Below are 20,637 nucleotides of genomic sequence, written 5' to 3' on the forward strand. Positions count from 1 at the left end.
TACTTTTTACAGATGAATTACGTAAAAAGCATATAAAATACTTGTAATTCGAATTTGGGACTAACTGGTTTCCATTCAGGGTCTTCAGCCTTGCTCTTGTCTTTCCCATTTCCCTGTGTTGAGGATTTGAACGTAAGTAGTTAATTCTGTTAACATGGATTTCTGAAAAAAAGTCGAACTTGTGTGCTGCCTTCACATTTATCTGAAAGCCTATGTAAGCACCAAGTGCTGGGTATTTGGCTCATCATCAGATGACATACTTAATTTTTCCATTAGGAGGCATGTGATTGCCTTTTCTTTTCTTTTTTCTTTTTTGGCTTTTCGAGACAGGGTTTCTCTGTGTAGTTTTGGTGCCTGTCCTGGATCTCGCTCTGTAGACCAGGCTGGCCTCGAACTCACAGAGATCTGCCTGGCTCTGCCTCTGAGTGCTGGTATTAAAGTCGTGGGCCACCTCTGCCAGGCTTGTGATTGCCTTTTCATTTGAACTGAATACATACTGACACTCACCTGCTGTTTCACATTCCTCACAGTGGCTGCGCTTAAACTACTAGCTGCTGGGCTGCTCAGCTGTACCTGGGGGAGTTCTGTACCACCCAGACAATGGTTCTGTTGCTGCTGCTAAAGGCAGCTCTAACTAACTCTCTATTGTTCTAATAAAACTCCAGATTCAAAGGCCAGGGTGAAAGCCTGTGATCTCAGAGGGTTAGAGTAGCAGCTGGCTAGCGTTCTCTCTTTGCTGGTGTCCCCCAGATCTCTCCTTCCACACCACCCCAACTAAAACCCTTGCTGTGCTCCTTCCTGCTACTTCCTGTCAACCAGTTGCTAACCCCAGGTTAATTTTAACTACCGCAAATGCAGCACATCTTTACAGTTAAACAAATGAAGAATAAACAAATGTAATACATTTGCCTAGTTAAATATTCCACAATACTCACCAGTGATGAACTAGTTTCACTTTTTAAAGTGTTTTTGTGAAAGTCTGCATTTAAACTTTCCCCATGTTTAGGCCCCAATCTGAGACACGGTGTTTGACTCAGGATGGTGCCTGAGTGCATCTGCTTTTGGTATGTTGGGGTTTTTTTGAGATAGAATTTCATGTAGCTGAGGATAACCTTGAACTCATGATTTACCGAAGTGCTGGGAATGCTAACAGGTTGCCACCACGCTGACGGATCTTGCATTTCTAGTAAGTTCTAGGTAGTTGGTGGAACTTCAGTGTTGTATCTTGGGAGCAGCTTTTATACATATTTAGATCACCTCCCTATTTTCTGGATTTGTTATTACTTTTCAATATTTTAAATAACTGTTTTCTTTCATTTTGAGTTGGTCATTGGTTTCCATTTTCTACTTAGATTTATTATCTGTAGGACCTGTTCGTCTTGGTGTCTTTCTGTTGTGTCTTTCACTCCAGAGATTAGTTATTGTTCTTTTCATTCCAATTTTCCTAGTTCTGGCAGTACTTGTCTAAGGACTTTCTTTTCCCTGCTTTTCTCCAGCTTGTTATCCGAGCACTAGGGAGGCTGAGGCAGGAGGATAAGAAGTCATTGTCGGCCAGCCTGGGCTGTGTAGCAAATACCAGGTGAGCCAGGGCAACAGTAGTGAGACTGAGTCTCAAAACAAAAACTTCAGTTTCTTTGTTTTAAAGCTTACCTTGAGATAGTAAGTTCTGGGTTTTCTAAGTTCTGTGGACATTTGACTTGTTATATATCTGACATTCTGCTCTTATCTGTGGATATGTTGATCTGCTTTTTTTCCTTGCAGTAACTTGGGTAGACATTGACCTCGATTCTTTTCTATTACTTGTTTTTTATACGAAATTCATTGTCCTGAGCTCTTAGAAGAGAGTTCTAGATGGAAGTAGCTTTTCTAACTTGACTGTCACAGTTGTGTTTGTTTGTATCTTAAAGTATCATAAATAGCACAATTCACTTACTTAGATACAGAGTATGGACTGTGGTGCTCCGTGCTCTCATATCTAGTCCAGTTAGAGAATCCTGCAATGCCTCAAGTCTCTTTGATGTTGTCCCCACCATTGGCCCCGGTGATTACTAATTTTTGTCCATTTTGTTTTTGCTAGAAGTTTGCATGCAGACACTCTTACAGTGTGTAGCCATCTGGTTTCATGCTGACTTAGTACATTGACTTGCTGCGTACTGTTTCTGCTGCGTTCTTTCTTTATTACTTGGACTCTTGTCTACTCACTTTGGATTCTGTTAATGGGAGCATCTCTATGGAGTGAGGTTTTGTTTCCAAGGGGTGCCTTGGTGGCTGGGGAGATGCTCCATTGGCAAATTGAGGACTCAAGTTTGATCCCAGAACCCATGTTTAAAAAGCTCTATGTGGTTTCTACTTGCTACTAGCCCTGGGGAGGCAGAGACAGGTAGGCCCCAGCTTGCTGGCCTGCCAGCTTAGCTTAATGGGTTGAGTCCCAAACCAGTGAGAGACCTTGTCTCAAAAATATTGTGTTCAGGCCAGGCGGTGGTGGCTCATGCCTTTAATCCCAGCACTCAGGAGGCAGAGCCAGGCAGATCTCTGTGAGTTCGAGGCCAGCCTGGTCTACAGAGCAAGATCCAGGACAGGCACCAAAAATACACAGAGAAACCCTGTCACACACACAAAAAAACAACCAAAAAACAAACAAACATACAAAGAAGACGAGGGAACAGAAAAAAATAATGTGGTCAGTATTCCTGAGGAAGGATACCTGAGGTTGACCTCAGTCAATGTGTACTTTAACACACACACACACACACACACACACACACACACACACACACACACGCCCTTCCCCCAAGTCCTTTGACATTTTTGTCAGTTCACAGTTTCTAGTCCCCTCACACTGTACAGTGACTGTGTGTGCTCTGGTCATTCGGCTGAACCACTCCCCGTGCTCTCTCCACACTGTACAGTGACTGTGTGTGCTCCTGGTCACTGCTGTACCATCCCCGTGCTCTCTCCACACTGTACAGTGACTGTGTGTGCTCTGGTCAGTGCTGTTCCACTCCCCGTGCTCTCTCCACACTGTACAGTGACTGTGTGTGCTCCTGGTCAGTGCTCTTCCACTCCCCGTGCTCTCTCCACACTGTACAGTGACTGTGTGTGCTCTGGTCAGTGCTGAACCATCCCCGTGCTCTCTCCACACTGTACAGTGACTGTGTGTGCTCTGGTCAGCACTGAACCATCCCCGTGCTCTCTCCACACTGTACAGTGACTGTGTGTGCTCTGGTCAGTGCTGTACCGTCCCCGTGCTCTCTCCACACTGTACAGTGACTGTGTGTGCTCCTGGTCAGTGCTGAACCATCCCCGTGCTCTCTCCACACTGTACAGTGACTGTGTGTGCTCTGGTCAGCACTGAACCATCCCCGTGCTCTCTCCACACTGTACAGTGACTGTGTGTGCTCTGGTCAGTGCTGAACCACTCCCCGTGCTCTCTCCACACTGTACAGTGACTGTGTGTGCTCTGGTCAGTGCTGTTCCACTCCCCGTGCTCTCTCCACACTGTACAGTGACTGTGTGTGCTCTGGTCAGTGCTGTTCCACTCCCCATGCTTTTGGCTCCTCACCTCTTAACACATTTTGCAGTGAGTGTGGTTGCTGTTGATCTCTGATGCCTTAATGTTTCTGTCTACTTCCCACGTGGCTGTAAAACAAAAATTGACCAGTTGCATTTTTGATTAAGAAAAGTAACAAAATTGTTACAATGATTTCTTGAATTTGTAAAATGGTTTGTGTGTTTCTATCAGTAAGGGGGGTGTCTTCTCTGTTCCTTTCATTTATGTCTACTGCATTGTTGTCTATTGTTTTAGATTATAAATGAAGAATAAGAACCTGAGTGGTACATGCCATATGTCCACATAAGAAATCTTGTGTGTGTGGTTATTTTGTGGTGGAGCCATAAGTATAATCAAGCCGTCTTTCTCTCAGTCCTGGGTGTCCTAGGAGCTTATCTCCTCTGCTCAGCAGACTGTATTCAGTGTCAGGCTGTTGTTTAATTGGACTTCGTAATGGAACTTTCAAACCAGACCTTAGAATTTCCTTATTCAGAAGAAATTTCATTAAAAACAGAAAAATAGAGGCTTCTGATAGCTTGTGCAGGGGATTGTTTCAGGAATTCCCTGAAGTTGTGTGTGGAGAGCCACATACAAGGGCTGCATAAAGGACAAAAGCGGAAATCTGAGAGACCCTCTCGTGCGTCATGGCGCAGGTGCCCTAGTCTGGCTGTGTAAGTACCTCTGTCGTCTTAGATCATGGATTCCTATACCAGACAGGCTCTGGAGCAGCCTTGTTTCTCTTAGGTCAGCCACTCTGACTTTATATGGCTGGATCAGTGGGTCTAACTTCAGCGTGCATGAGAATGCCTGATGCTGAGCTCCACAATGCTTATGTACAAGGAGTGAGCAGAGTCAACAGAATATAGAATCCCCTGGAGATAATTATAGTATGTTATTGTTGAATTTTAGAGATATTAATATTAGAATATTAATCTATATAATTATAGATTATGTAGCCTGGAGATAATTATAGCATGTTATTGTTGAGTATTAGAGATGTAAATAGAAAACACCACCTTTAACAGTGAACATTCCTGTGAAGGTAACACAGTTATTCCTAAATCTGTTATTACATACCCAGTCAAAATCTCAGTACAGTTTTTCATGAAACTGGCTAAGATCAACTGGAAATTTGTAAGGAAAATCAGAGGCCCAAGCAAGAGTACGCAAGCTTTCGGAGAGCAAGGTGTAGGTCTCTTGGCTACCCCGATAATACAGCACAGAAACAGAGACCTGTAGTGTGAGATACAGGTGAACAGAAAGATCAGTGGAGTGAGCTGAAACAGGGTCACCCTAGAGGGGTATGAAATAGGTAGTGGAGGGAGGGTCGTGATTGGTAAGAACGGATGGAATGCTCTGTGACTATATCTGATTGTTAATAATTATATGGAGAGTCAAATTGTGTTTCTGTCCTCACGCTATCTACAAAAAAAGTTCAAATAAGTTGTGTGTGAAAACAAGTATCACTTTTAGTAGAAGATGTAAGAATTAATGGAGTACTTGGATGCATTTACAAGTGAATAAAGTATGCCTGTGTAAGTCTTAGAAGTATAGCATTGTGTCCCAAAGCAAATTGTGCAGATTTAGCAAAACAGCACTCAGGACATTAGAAGCACGGGCCAGTGCACACGCTGCAGAGCGTGAGAGTACACTAAATTCACCATGGTGTTTGTGTCCTAAGGTGCTAGAGGACTGTGACTACCGCTGTGTCTGACATTTTACTATTTTGAAAGAAAAGTGTGAACATACTGTATAATGAACTGTTAACACTGAGTGAATACCAAACAATGAGGAACTGGTTGAATAAATTGCAGCAACATGGGCTTAGTGGTTAAGAGCACTGGCTGCTCTTCTAGAGGACCTAGGTTCAATTCCCAGCACCCACATGGCAGCTCAAAACTGTCTGTAACTCCAGTTCCAGGGAATCTAACACCTTCACACAGACAAAATACCAATGCACATAAAATAAAAATGAATAAATTATTTTAAAAAATTGCAGCAACATATTATGATATATTTTCCACCATTCAAAAGAATGAGTTATAGACAAGTCATAGACATATGAAGAGATTTTAAAGATATAATGCCTAGGAAAACAAGATGGGTAGTCACATCATTTGTTTATAATACGGTGAAGAATAGATTATATAAGTCTGTGGTATGTATTTGTGTCTGGTCAGATGAACAGTAAAGACTGTGCAAGGGTCCATCTGGGCTGTGTGAGGTGATAGCAGCCATCCAGTTATGGGAGACAGAAAGGATGATGAGGGGAGGGAGTCAGGAAAAATGGGAAATGAGCTATCCAATATGGATGATGGGATTTTGTTTATTTATGAAAGCTTTTATTCATATTTTAAAAGGTTACTTAGCTACGTAAGAGTGACCTGAGGAGAATTGACTGTATAGTTGACTGGTGGCTGGGATGAAACTGGACTTAGAACAAAGCCAGCCAGGCAGAGGTGCTCCCCAAAGAATGAACTACTCAATGTTTTGTTTGCTAGAATTTCTAAACAATTCATGTGATCAAATTAAAATGCTTTTTAAATTTTATCCATTACTATTTATAGTTCAGTTGCCTCTGATTTCAGCGAGTTCTTTTTGATAATCAATATGAAGTAGTTAGTGTGCTAGGTGTTGTAAAATGCCAATAGATAAAATACCAGGAGCAGCTGAGATACTTTATGAAATGAGAATGCTTTGCAGATGAAGTTGGAGGCTTATTCTCACCATGTGCTGAAGACAATGAGGAATGAGTCTGCCTTTTGTTGTTGTTGTTGTTCAAGACTGATGCCTTAATATATATAATTCAAGATCATGGGTAATTCTTTGAAATTTCAATTTTTTCTTTTCAGTACGCGGGATGACAGAATTCGAGTAGAAAGGATGGATAACACTTATTTTGAATACAGCCATGCTTTCCAGGCAGTTACCGAGTTTTATGCCAAAGAGGTGGTTGACAGCAGGGGTGAGTATTTTATTCATGTTAGCCATATGTCCTCAATTGCACTGATACCGGATGTGGATAAAGGCATGAGTGTCTTTCAGTGTAATGACAAGTAGGGAGTGAGTAGAAATATGTGGGAGCCACTCAGGGCAGACCTCCTGTTCACGGGCTCATCTAGAAGGCCACTGCAGCTGGGCCTGCTTGGCACATGGCTGTTCACCCGGCACTGAGGAGGCTGAGGTGAGGAGGAAGGTTTCTAGTGCCAGCCTCACCTGATTTAGTGGGCAAAACCCAGTCTCAGCAGAACAGAGCAAAATAAAACAGCCACAACTAGAAAAACAACCTAATAACATGTGGACACCACTGTAATATCTCTCTTTTCACTCGAGACTGTTCTGTCACCTGCTGGCCCGTTTAGACAAATGCTTTTTAATGGAGGTGTAGTTGGCCAACACTTCTTTCTCCATCTTTAAAGATGACTCGTGTCATTGCTTTGAAGAGTGTTTGGTAAATATTCTCATAAAATCTAGCATTTTGAAAGGGTGGCAAGCAGAATTATAGTGCCAGCACATTAGTGAGCAGACTCAGTATGTGTGGTAACCATTACATGGTTAATTCCCACCTGCTGTCACATAGTAGGGTGTGATGTTGTGTGGCCATTACATGGTTAATTCCCATTTGCTGTCACATAGTAGGGTGTGGTGTTGTGTGACCATTACATGGTTAATTCCCATTTGCTGTCACATAGTAGGGTGTGATGTTGTGTGACCATTACATGGTTAATTCCCACCTGCTGTCACATAGTAGGGTGTGGTGTTGTGTGACCATTACATGGTTAATACCCATTTGCTGTCACATAGTAGGGTGTGGTGTTGTGTGCACTCTTGTTCCTGTCAGTCTAGGCTGTGTCAGTTGACAAGGTGAAAAGGCACTTGTTCTCTCAGGACAGACTTGTCTGCTCTCTATCCCATTACACCCCACGGGGAGGAAATCTGTCCGTCTGTGCCACACACTGCATTTGCTATCGCCCTGTCTCCAGCCCCCTGCGTAAGCCTTACTGTCTTGTCATCTCTCACCGTCAAGGCATCATTGTCTGGTTTCATATGCCTTTAAATCAAGTTTAATGAATGTCTGAGCCCGTCTCCCACTTCTGAAAGCAATATGAACCAGCATCAAGGGTTCATCTTAGGTTCAGTTGAACACATAAGACACCAGAATCCTTTCTGAGCCTCAGATTGACTTAAAGGTTGTGGTGGAAAGCAGCCTCCCTGCCAGGCACGTGTCCTCTTAGTGTGAGCCACACTCGCAGCAGCCTTATGGAAGTCCATGGCACCAGTGGCCTTAAGTTTTCTTTCCCTGGGTGACAACTTATATGTGAGGGACAGAGGCTTATCTGTGGGTATGAGTTGTCCTGGTTTAGAAGATCCATGCCCTTCAGGAATCTTTGGGTGAGCTCTGGAAGGAACATGCCGGATTGTAAGAGTCATTGCAGTCAAGGAAGGCCAATACTTTCTGAGCCAGATATAATGCACTGACTTCGGATATTTTTTACTGGAGACAGCATGATCTCCTAACATTCCATTTCCAAGAAATAGAACTAGAAGTTTAAAGTGAGTTCTCAGTTGAAGGAGAAGGGCTGATCTTCAGTTTTCACACCCTAGGGCAGTGGTTCTCAACCTTCCCATTGCTGAGACCCTTTAATACAGTTCCTCATGTTGTGGCGACCTCCAACCATGAAATTATTTTCATTGCTGCTTCACAACTGTAAGTTTGCTACTGCTATGAATCGTAATGTAAATATCTGTATTTTCTGATGGCCTTAGGCGACCCCTGTGAAAGGGTCATTCGACCCCCAAAGGGGTCATGACCTACAGGTTGAAAAACACTGCCCTAGGTTTGTTCATACAGCTTTAGTTAAGTAATGAAACATTACATTAGTGATGTACAAAGATCATGTTGTAATACTTTTTAATTTCTGTAAAAGACGTCAAACAACACAGTTGTGTATAAAGAAAAATGGAGACATTCCTGTCCTTGTCACTTGTCTATCAACGGGTCATCATTCACAGTTTGGTATCATCCTTAAGAACTGTCTTTGAATGAACCCACTGTGTCTGGGTAGCATTCACAGTTAGCATGTTAGGTGGTGAGCAACACTAAGCAGAAGGTAAGGTAGAGAAGAGGGGTGAACTTTTAACAGGATAGCAAAGGAAAGCCTTGCTGCGAAGATGGCCTGTGAGAGACGTGGACAGAGAATAAGGAGTTGGGAGGGAAAGCCGTCTAGACATGCAGAGCAGTAGTGTTTCCCACAGAGGCAGCAGAGCACAGAAGAGCTAACGGCACAGTACTGGCTGGGGTAAGGGACAGCAGGAGTCTGCACACTGGACAGGGTGACTGAGGGCAGAAGGTGAGGAACGAGCTTACCATTAGAAGAGATGGAAGATAGATCCTGTAGGGCCTGGGGGTTTCAGACTTGATGATAACTACTGCTGAGTTGGGGGATGTTGGGCTATTTTGAGTGAAGTTGTCTAATGATCTCATATCCATGTTAAAAAGAATTCCTTTGGTTGCGTTATGAATACTCGATAGGGTGCAGGATGGAGCAGGTGACTGGATGGAATATTCATGGGAGCTGTTGTAATATTCATGGGGAGGGATGAGGCTGGCTGCACATGTCTCTGCCCAAGGCTGTAGCGATGCGCCGTGAACGGCCTTCATGTTAGTGAGACAGCTGCTGCTGGTTATTCTCTCAGAGGAGGCATATCCTAGTCTGGATTTACCAAGATGTATTTAATCATTGCCCTGTGATGTTGATTTGGGTTGATTATAATTTTTTTTACTGTTGTAAATATTTGTCAATTTACCTTCTTATAATGTACATCCTTGACATGTAGGTCAGATTATTTATAGTGAAAATATTTAAACATTTTTCTGATTCGAAAAAAATATGTTATTTTCCAAAAATGATTTAGTCTATCAAGAAATGTCTTTTTTTTGCCCATGTCACAAGTTATTTATTTGTAATCACCATTTGGTTCCAAAATGCCTTCCTAGTATACATGATATAAATTATTATTTTTATAGATGAGATTTGCTTACTGTATTTTTATTAGGAGTAATAATATTGAGGATACATATTTTGTTTTTAGGCTCTCAGAGTTTCTCTGGTGTCATTAACTTGGAGAAGCCTGTAATCTGCTCCTTGGCTGCCATAATAAGATATCTCAAGGAATTTAACCTGGAAAAGATGCTGTCCAAACCAGAGTGAGTAATGTCTTGAAATCTTAAAAAAAAAAAAAAAAAAGACAGGAGGAGAATTACAGTTAAAATATTTTATATGACACATTTAGTGGGTGTCTTGGTTGCTGTCCTATTGCTATGAAAAGATACCATGGCCAAGGTAACTCTTATAGAAGAAAGCATTTAATTGGGGGCTTGCTTACAGTTTCATAGGGTTAGTCCTATGAAATATAAAATATTATCATCATGGCAGGGAGCGTGGCAGCACACAGACAGGCATGGTGCTGGAGAAGGAGGTGAGAACTTTGCATCCTAATCCACAGGCGGCAGGCTGAGAGAGACACTAGAGTCTGGTGTGGGCTCTTGAAACCTCAAAGCCGCCCTCAGTGACACACCTCCTTCAACAAGGCCACACCTCCTAACCCTTCTAATCTTCTAATAGATCTGCTCCCTGGTGACTGAGCATTTGAATATATGAGCCTGTGGGGGCCATTTCATTCAAACTACCACAGTAGGGATTATACTCAGAGGCTTACCTGTCGAGTACAAGGATGAACTGCCTTGTACTGTTGCTGGAATAATAAAAAATAGCTATTAATTATACTGTCAAATTGTATTTGTTATAGATATGTGATAAATTTTTCTCCCTATAAAACTGCACTTTGAGCCGGGTGGTGGTGGCGCACGCCTTTAATCCCAGCACTTGGGAGGCAGAGCCAGGCGGATCTCTGTGAGTTCGAGGCCAGCCTGGGCTACCAAGTGAGTTCCAGGAAAGGCGCAAAGCTACACAGGGAAACCCTGTCTCGAAAAACCAAAACAAACAAACAAACAAACAAAAAAAAAAAACTGCACTTTGACCAGATTAAGAATCAGTATTACAAAGGATGAATACATTTTCACCTTTTTTGGAGGCTTGGGACACACCTCAGAGTTCAATTGGACCAGGAGTTCATATTCTCAGAACTGATGTGAATGCCAGGTGCGTTTCTACATCCATGTGCTCACTCAACTGCACACACACATGGGCTCACACACATGAAAACTTGTTACACACCTGCATACCACACATGCATGTACATGAAAAGAAGAAAAGACAAAAAATTTAAAAAGCTCCAAATTTTCTTATTCTAGGTTTCAGTTATTTCAAAGACCACAAAGTTGGAGATTAAAGTGGCCAGCTCCTTTAGAGAGATTTTTGTAAAAGTGATCAAGTTTGTACATTTTAGAAATTACAAACCTGATAACCGACATTCTAGGAAAATAACATCTTAATAACCAGTGTGCAAAAGAAGGCCTTGGTAACTCTCTTGCCTTCATGTACTGCACCTGCGCCAGCTTGTCGGTGGCTCTGTCGGGAATCACCGTTACAGATCCTGCGTAAGCGAGCTCCTTCATGTACTGCTCCTTCAGCAGCTTGTCAGTGCCTCGGTCAGGAATCACCATTACAGATCCTGCGTGAGCGAGCTCCTTCCCATTCTGCAGAGGTGGTGGAGCAGATGGGAGCTAGCTCAGTAAAATAGCATTATCCGAAGCTTGTAACAAAGAAATTACTGTGGAGAGTGGAAGAAGAGCAGGTTCCTTGGGAATTTTGTGGTGGTTTGGGTGTGTGTTTTAATAAGATAAACCACCATCTCCCTGGAATGTTTTGTTTTATTTACATCACCTCAATGTCCACCAAGAGGAAAGTAGACTCATTGTGTCAGATTTGTGCAGAGTAACATAAAACCGTGAAAATGACCTGCATGATTCAGCATTAAAATCTTTAGGAACAGTGAATCAAGACTAAGATCAGACTGATGAAAAGAACCACATGTTTTATTATATGAAGTTAGAAGCTTCTAGAACAGAATAGCACATATTTAAGGACAGTAGTGAGAAATGGATGGGGTTGATGAACAATTTCAGAGCAGTGATTTTTTTTTCCCATGGAGGAGGAAGAAAAACAAGGCTTTGCAGTGGAAGTAGTGTAGTGAGGTTGTAATTGATTCATTTTTTAAAAAGATTTATTTATTTATTTATTATGTATACAGTGTCCTGTCTGCACATATCCCTGCAGGCCAGAAGAGGGCACCAGATCTCATTACAGATGGTTGTGAACCACCATGTGGTTGCTGGGAATTGAACTCAGGACCTTTGGAAGAACAAGCAGGGCTCTTAACCTCTGAGCCATCTCTCCAGCCCCCTTGATTCATTGTTTTAATCTGTGTATAGATTATTCTGTACATGTGCAGTGATGACTTTTCATCATTGTGCCTAACATACCTGAAAGAACAGCTTACAGGAAGAAAAATTACTTTGGTTCACAGCCTTAGAGGTGTCAGTCTGTCATGGTGGGGAGGGTGTAGAGGAGCAGTTCACATCATGGCATGGGGGGCCTGAATAAGTGACCTACACCCTCAACCAACCCATCTCCTTCCCTTTACACCTTTTAGTAATGCATCACATTATGAACACATCCAGGGTTAATCTGCTCACTTCCCTGATCTAGTCTTTGGAAGTACCATTGCGAACACTCATAAGGGGCCTTTATATATCCTAAGCAGCCCAGTCAGCTTGACAGTTAAGATTAACCATTCCATGTTTTAGTGTGGCTGCAAGGTTATATTTTTTAAAAGGCTTGAAGCCTAGGATTATAGCTCATTGGACTGTATTCTAAGCTTCAAAGACAGACTTATGGAGTAGATCATTTGTGTGGCTGACCCTTTGGTCTCTTGGAGAGTAGGTGACAAGGCACCGACCATCAGATTTGCACAGCAGGAGCCTGTGAATGGAGCAGACACCGGAATGAGGACACTTCTGTTGTAAACCAGGCTCTGGTGTGTTTAGGAGTCGATGAATATGCTCTCTCATATTTAGTTGGAAGTAACAGTAGGTCTAAGTAATAAAACCTGAACTTTGTGTACTAAACTTTGAAAAGCTTCATTTTGAATTATATGGTGGATCTTTGTATTAAATCGAGTGAAGCTGAGTTTTCCCTTTGCATATATGTGCTTAGTAGTGTGACATTTTCTCTGTATGTACTTGGAGGCGCCTTTGTGAAATGATCAGGGTAGTGACTAAGTGTACCTCTAATAGTTTGCCTTTTCAGTGATTCTATACTGCGAAAGACAAAAAGATGTAAAGAGCTTCAAAGTGACAGGCCCTCCATTGTGTACACCCCCCAACAACCCTTTGTAGGCAGACAGTGAAGACAGAATTAATGGAGAAGGGAAGACATTGCTATCTCAAGGTGGACTTGACTCACTGTTGCTGAAATGTCGTTGGAAACCAAGATTAACATGTAAGGATGGTGACCAAGCTTGGTACTGTTTTGCTTAAACGTGAAATGCAGTCGAGGTGTTCCACAGGTGGCAGGTGGCTGCCCTCGGAAGGTTGTCCTGAAAGTGTAATTCTATGGGCTTTACGCTTGGGAAGAAGAAAGTCACCTAAGCAAGGACAGGCAGGCACTCCTCTCCTTGGACATAAAATTCAGTTGTGTCACTTTACAATCTTACGTCGCTGAACTTGTGAACTCTCTCTTCAAGAACTAGGCTATCAGGGAAAAATTAAATTGAACTTTGCTTTGTTTAGCAAAGGCTTTCACAGAAATTGCTGTGTATCATAAAGACCTTGATATGCATTCACTGGAAGGTCACTGTGCCTTTACAACAGAGTTTTAGGTGGTATAAAAAAACCAAACAAACCTAAACCAACCATCTTAGGAGTTGTTTATAAGCACAGGTGAAATGGGGTTTTGTTAAGTAACACAATTTTTGAAGTTACAGAATTGTTTTGAGAATTTAAGTAGGTTTGTTCTAGAGCAAGACAGCATAGTAGTGTAGAGAGACTGTAATACTAGAGAGTTTTTACTATAGTTTGGGTGCTGAATATCCCTAAAGGCCCATGTTTTAAGAGTTTGGTCCCAAGTCTGTATTGTTGGGAGGTGATGTAACCTTCATGAGATAGGGCTCAGTGGAGGGAGAGTATCAGGGGTGTGCCTCTGAAGAGGGTATTGGGGTCCTGGCTCTGGCTCTGTCCTTGCTCCCTAGTCCTGCCATGAGATCCAAATGTCATGGAGCCATGTGACTGTGCTGATGCCTCTGAGACTGTGAGCCACACTCAACCTTTCCTACGCATTTTGCCACAGCAATGTAAAGCTGCCTGACGTAGTTGTGACAGAATTCGATGATTACTAAATTCTGAAGGAATTGGCTTTCTTATTGTTGGAAATGCATTTGTTTCCATTTTTGGTAGCTCTTATTAAGATCTGTTTGGTTAGAACTTCAAGTAGAATAAGAATGAATGTAACAGAAGTCAAAGTCTGTATTCTGAAAACTATAAAATGGTTGAAAAGAGTAAAGAGCACCGAAATAAGTGGAAAGGCATCCCAGGTTCATAGACTGGAAAGCAATGCCAGGGAGATCAGCTCCCCAGCGATCTATAAACTCACTGCAGTCACTGTCAAAGTCCATGCTTTAGAGGACTCTCCACACTGATTCCCATAGTGCTGTAGCAGTGTGCACCCCCACCAGCAGTGGAGAGGGGCTTGTTCTGCATCCTTGCCGGCATTTGTCCCACTGGTTTTCTTAATCTTAGCCATCTTAACTGGGGTGTGATGAAATCTCAAGGTAGTTTTCACTTACACTGCCCTGATTGCTAAATGGTATTTCTTAGCCATTTTTTCCTTCTTTTGAGAACCCTGTTTACATCTAACCCCACCCCTTTTTGATCGGGTTGTTTGTTTTCTCAGTACTTTGTACATTCTGGTTATTAATCCTGTATGTGATGTATAACTGGCAATAGTTTTCCCCATTCTATGGACTTTCACCGAACCTGGTGGGGGCAAGGTGGGGGGCGGAGCTGGGTATCTCTGCCTTTGTTTCCCTCTTTAATAGGTTTATTGGTGGCATCAAGGAAATGTCAGTTAGTTGTTTGCTTAGTTATGAATCAAGTAGAAGTGAAAGGCCAATGAAACTGAGGTTTTAGTCTCCTGTGCATCTTAAAATTCACAAATTATTAACAGGGTCAAAGTTAGATAGATACATGATGAATCGAATGACTCTAAAAACCATAGAGATCCTTTGCTCTTTCACATGTGACATAGTAGAGTGTTTTGATTTCTGTTTCTATTTTAAAGTAGTATTTGAATCGGCTCTCTGTAGTTGATTGGCCATTCACGTAAGGTATGCGTTTTGACTACTTTTCAGAAAGATGGGTTTCTCCCCCCAGCCCCCAGAAAGTAGAGTAGGAGTAATAAAGCCCCTCACATTCCCTCAGCAAGTTTTGTTAAGGTTATTTTCCCCCTCTTTTAAAGCTTGAGGACAGAGAACACCCTGTATATTTCTGTTGCTGAAATATTAATGAAGTCTTTTCCCATATGGCTCATAGGATTTCTCTCCAGATTCACACAGCATGAGCTCTGGCTAGATATTGTTCATATCAAAGCACACAAACTTTGGCATCTTCTATGAGTATAAATAATTCAGAATTGCTTGAATATTTTAGACCAGTGATCATATACTATATATTGTTGAGTACCTGAGGATGCTAGCAGATAGAATCTTCAAAATGTATACAATTCCCAATGGAAATAGGCAGAGGCAAGAAGGAAATTATTATTTTGCATTTGGAAGGGATAGTCCAAGCTCCACTCTAGAGTTCTTACCCCCAAATTTGAGAAGTTCTCAATGGTTGAGGATTGCCTACTGGTTGATATCTTATTTAAGTCAGTGAAGATGTTAGCTTAATGAAACACCTCTTTACTGTATCCAGTTTGGAATTTAGATTTCTTGTTCAATTAGAACAAAAAGAAAAACAGTGACACAAGGCTGATGGCCAACCAATCAAACACAATTACATGTATAATAACCACATCAATACTGTGTTTAAAGCATTGTGAACTAACAGAGCCAATTTGGTGGTTCATCTACTGGTTTCTTTTTTCATATTGTTGGTACTGAAAGCATCCAGCAGTTATATGCAGATACAGCCTCCAAGCCCTCTTCCTGATCCCTTGTCCAGACCAAATTCAGCCACATTTGTAGATACTTCTTGGCAGGTAGGCACTCAGAAAGCTCTCCAAATTTCAAGTTCTTTTATTTTATTTTTTTTGTTTTTTGACAACATTTTACTTAAGTGGTTCCCTTGTGTGTCAGATGGTAGGAGCAGCATTTCACTGTTAGGATCAGGATAGCTGGTGGACCAGAGGATGCTTCTAGACTCCTAAGCTTCAAACATCATCTCTCCGGGTATAGACCTTGGGCTCATGGGATTATTACATTGAGCATGTGAGGGTGTGGGCAACTGAGGAATATTTTTGAATCATCTATACATTTTCATTTGACTTTTTATCCACCAGTCCAAATTTCTTTCTTGTCCTTTGTGTTGAGTGACAGAGCCACCGAAGACGCTGCATTATAGCTTCTTTCAGAGTCTGTCTCTCTCATGCCAACTCCATGAGCCCCCAGCTTCGAATTACCAATCTCTTCCTTCTGGATGTGGTGCCATTGACAGGTGACGCTCTCAGGAGGCCAAGAGGCCATTGAGTGCTTTTATAAAAGAGGCCCGTACACCCCTAGCCACACTGTCTGTGAGGAACAGACAGACCCTTGCAGACTCGGGGTTTGTTGGCTCCTTGGTCTTTAACTTTCAGGCCCCAGAACTATGAGCAGTAAATTTCTCTTGTTTACAGATTGCCAAGCCTAAGGTATTTCATTATAGCAATCCACATGACTAGGGTAGTCACTAAGTGCCTGTTTAGGATCTGTGTCTGACTAGGGTACCCACATGGTAACTGATCAGTGCTCAGATGTAGTTAGTTTAGCCTGTCAGGAGCAGGAACCATCACAGCTGGCTCCATTTCTATACAGATGGATAGCTGGTTAGATACCATCGCAGAATCAGGCTGCCAGCCCTTCTGATTTGGATCTTGGACTGTGAATTTGCATGATCACCTGTTAGCTATGCAGTCAAACACTGCCTAATTGATTCTCCCTGTAAATGATGTTTTATAGTTTACAACTGTGCTTGGGGGCTTCACAGCCATTTCTGGGGCTTTATGACTCAGGGAAAACAAACCTAAAGCAGTAGTTTTCTTTAGGAAGGTGGGGACAGTCACTGAGCAGCTGTGGGTCACTACCTGTGGTAGCAGAAGATGAGTGGGCTTAAACTGGGAATTCTTGCCTCCAGGGAGCTGGGGTCCATTAGGACGATGCGGTTGCTGTCCAAATTACTGTATTTTAAGAAAATTAACAGCTCTGAGGCGGGCGAAAAGGCCACACACATGTGCTGTCAGTCAGTTTTAGGGTTGTTGCCCTCTGACCATTAACGAGTTCTCATCCTTTGAAAGGCAGAGTAAACTTCCCATAGGTAAATTGCTCCTCGTATGTGGTAAGTTATTTTTCTTATCCAGGGCCCTTGGCCTTGGTGGAGGAGTCTTCTAGAAGCAAAGAGGTCCTTTCATGAGCACTGCAACCTTGGGCTCTGATTGTACATTCTCTGAATTCCTGGGAGAGGGCTTGTTTGTATAGGTGGCTTGGGAAATTGGAGTCCACTTAAATCTCCTTACCCCAGAAGTGCTATTAGGATGTGGTGTACACGAACACGTTCCTTCTGTGTAGTTTAATGACTCGACATTACTTTTCTCCCCTTGAAAACAAGCCATCAGTAGTAAGGCATGGTGGCACATGTTTGTAATCACAGTACTTGGATGGCAGAGGCAGGAGGATCACAAATTTAAGTCCAGGTTGAGCTACATAGTGAAATTGATACAAAAAACAACCTAAGCAAGCCGGCAATCACCAGTTCTGTCTGACACTGTTGGATTAGCTGATAAGGAAAATTGAGTTACTGTATTAGTAATGTGTTGATTAATACTTTTGTGTGTGTGTGTGAATTAGAATTGTACATGTATTTTAAAATCAGTTATCAAGGCTAATTTGAAATTAATAAATTTTTCTGGGACTTGCAGGAACATAAGGAGTGTATGAATCCTTTAACTGTGTTTAAAGAAATCACTTTTGCTACTTTTCTGTTTTACACTCACTAAACATTGGCCACATTACTATGTATTGTTAATTATAGAGTAAGAAACATTTGTTGCATACCTTGGAATGCTGGGTAAAAGATTTTAAAGTTTTTACTGAGATATTCTCATGCTGGAATAGGTGTGTTGACTTGTGTAGTTAATTGCATAGTTTTGCGTGAAGAAACCACCATGACCTCTACGAGTGATAAAAGTCTGTTTGTTTCTGTTCTTGGGGATGGGACCATACATGCAACATTGTCCCCTTTCCTGCCTTTCTGTGTTCTCAGTGTCACAGCGGTGATGTCAGTGAAGACAGGATCCTGCAGCCTCTCGTCTTGTTCCTTTTGGTTTGATTCCCAATGAAAATGCTGATTTTTGTCGAGTATTCCTGCATTGTTTCTAGTTCCTAATTAAAATGTGTGTGCTCACCTGTGGGCTTGTTACATTTCGTCTTTTTCAGGCATTTTAAACAGCTGTCAAGTGGAATGGAATTCATGAGAATTAATGGAACAACGTTGAGGAATCTGGAAATCCTGCAGAATCAGGTCAGGATGATGCAAAAGATAGTTGACTAAAAATGACTTGTAGTAAGCAAAGAAGGAAAGATTGGAGTGAGGGGGCAGGCTGTTTTAAGAGTGCAGCCTGTCTGTCACCTGGTGTTACTTATGACCGTAGCACACGGTGGGTGGGCAGACTACAGGCTGTTGTTTTTAGTAATTGAAGGACATCATATCCTGATGTTTCTATAGCAAGTATTTCTTAGAAGGAGTGTTGCTTTGAAAATTAATATGAAGGGTTTGTCTTCATCCAGTTGATAAGTGTTTTTCCTACACACATTTAACTTCTTGTTAATGCCTGCACTCTTATTTCATTATTTGCATATGAAACAAGTTACTGTGATGCTCAGCTTGACTTTAAGATACATGGGATCCTATCTCATAAGCTCTCATTATTACTTACTTGCCCTTTATCAATAATTTAAGACCATAATGGAAACATTTGGATTATTGCTATTATTCACTTTTAAAATTCTTAGTGGGAAAACTGGAATATAAACCAGTGTTCTAACAAAATCGCAAAGAAACAAAGTGTAATTCCAGGTAAATTCTAGATTACTCGGTGAAGTAGTGGAGAGTCTTCTACATGAAGTGTTTTCAAGCCCGTCCAAATACTCATCACTGCGTCCATGTAAACCCTGGTTTATTTTCTTCAATCTTGTTTCCTCATCTTCTCATCTGTCCCGTGTAGTCCAGCTCTTTTTTTTTTTTATCGAGGAACATTTTTGTCTGTCTGTCCTTCTGTAATGGAGGTGCTGTGACCCCTGAATCTTGCTGTAGGTGGCTCTCCCTAGCTCTGCACACCAGCCCTTGATAGGAAACAGGAAGCAGGATGAAAGCTTGATCCGTGGCTGGAGGAGTTCCCCACAGAGCCTGTGGACACGGCCCTCATTTCCCCTTGTTCCTGTCACATCGCAAGCAGACCTATGAGTCACTTCTCAAATCCAGTTCCTAAGGCAGAGCCACCTGTCACCATCCAGGTCAGGGTGTGGGGTCTAGTGGACAGAGAGACTAAGAACTACTGTCCACTCTTTACCTCTGCAGCCTCCTATGGCCTCATCAACAGAGGCTTCAGGGTAGTTTATTGGCAGTTAACCCCAGGCTGAACACTCCTTTGTGTATGTGGGATATATCCATGCTTTCCCTTGTGTGAACGGGTGCCTCATCCTTCCTCGCACATTAAATGAGCACTTCTTATGAGGAGCACGTTATGCTGGGCATGTGCAATATTTAAAATCGGGGTTGAGGATGCTCAGTGGTACGACAGTTGCCTGGCATGCAAAAGCCCTCTGTTCAATCACTCTGCTGAAAACCAATTAGGATAGATGGACTAACTAGGGCACATAAACAGCGACATAAATAGAATACTGTACATATTGTAATCTATAATTGTCTCATTAATAAAACTTGTTTTCTGAACTCTTTCAGACTGATATGAAGACCAAAGGAAGTCTGCTCTGGGTTTTAGACCACACTAAGACCTCATTTGGGAGGAGGAAGTTAAAGAAGTGGGTGACCCAGCCATTGCTTAAATTAAGGTGAGAGGAATTTGGGTTGTGTGTGTTTAAACTGTGAATATAAAATTGTGAAACTGAAAGTATATTAGCTTCTTTGAAACTAAAGTGACCATTGGCTAATAACATCACAGTCTTAAATTTACAAGAATTATATTTTACAACTGACAGCGGACTGTCTAATAGTACTGAGAGCCAACCCCATCCCCCACAGCAGTCAAGAGCAAGCCTGCTTGCGGATCGGAAGCTATGGGCGTTGTTGGGGATAATCTGGTTGGTTTGGCAGCAGCGGTGTGAGGCTGTACTGAGAGAAGGGGGAGAAACGGCCGGTGCCTTCTGTGGAGGACGTTCAAGGTGAGACTTAGAGAGTCTCGCTAAGGAGAGTTAGAACGTGGCAGTTCTAAGCCTGGCGGTGCGTGGTCAGAGCTGGCCTTGTTGTAGAGGGGACTACATGGCATTGCTGATAAAGCAGTGTTGAGGGCCTGAGTTGAGGAAGGACAGTTTTACTGCTGTGGTAGCCGATGTGAAGGTCCTTCTGGGAAGGTACTTGAGACCAGTTCCTCCGCCGGCGCTGTCCAGTGTCTGCACATCACAATGTTCTGGGACCTTCACTGCAGTGCTTGGGTCTAGCCCCACATGTTGCGATCGATTGGTCTGTGTTCTGGCTGGGAGCTAGAGTTCTTAGGTTCCCCAGATGACGGATACGAAGGTAAATGTGGGAACTCCTTGGAACTGTGTGTGGCCCACAGAGGTGTTCAGTTAATTTTTACTGAGTGGATGCTTTTAGTTATCGGGCTCTTACTATATGCCAGTATTCCATACTCAAA

At 42.3% G+C, this 20,637-nt stretch overlaps 1 protein-coding gene across 5 annotated transcripts in view; it reads left to right on the top strand.

The window, feature by feature from the left end:
• Msh3 (mutS homolog 3) overlaps positions 1 to 20,637 on the top strand; it is a 142,036-nt gene that overhangs the window by 47,205 nt on the left and 74,194 nt on the right. For all 5 annotated transcript variants that reach the window (XM_052743594.1, XM_052743590.1, XM_052743591.1 and 2 more), the window contains exons 9-12: positions 6,403 to 6,515; positions 9,644 to 9,758; positions 18,200 to 18,284; positions 19,725 to 19,834. In XM_052743594.1, the coding sequence (XP_052599554.1) occupies positions 6,403 to 6,515; positions 9,644 to 9,758; positions 18,200 to 18,284; positions 19,725 to 19,834 (423 nt within the window). The remainder of the gene's footprint in view (positions 1 to 6,402; positions 6,516 to 9,643; positions 9,759 to 18,199; positions 18,285 to 19,724; positions 19,835 to 20,637) is intronic.

The sequence above is a fragment of the Peromyscus californicus genome, unplaced genomic scaffold (genome assembly GCF_007827085.1).
Source record: "Peromyscus californicus insignis strain IS unplaced genomic scaffold, ASM782708v3 Scaffold_18__1_contigs__length_77618521, whole genome shotgun sequence".
Classification (NCBI taxonomy): domain Eukaryota; kingdom Metazoa; phylum Chordata; class Mammalia; order Rodentia; family Cricetidae; genus Peromyscus; species Peromyscus californicus.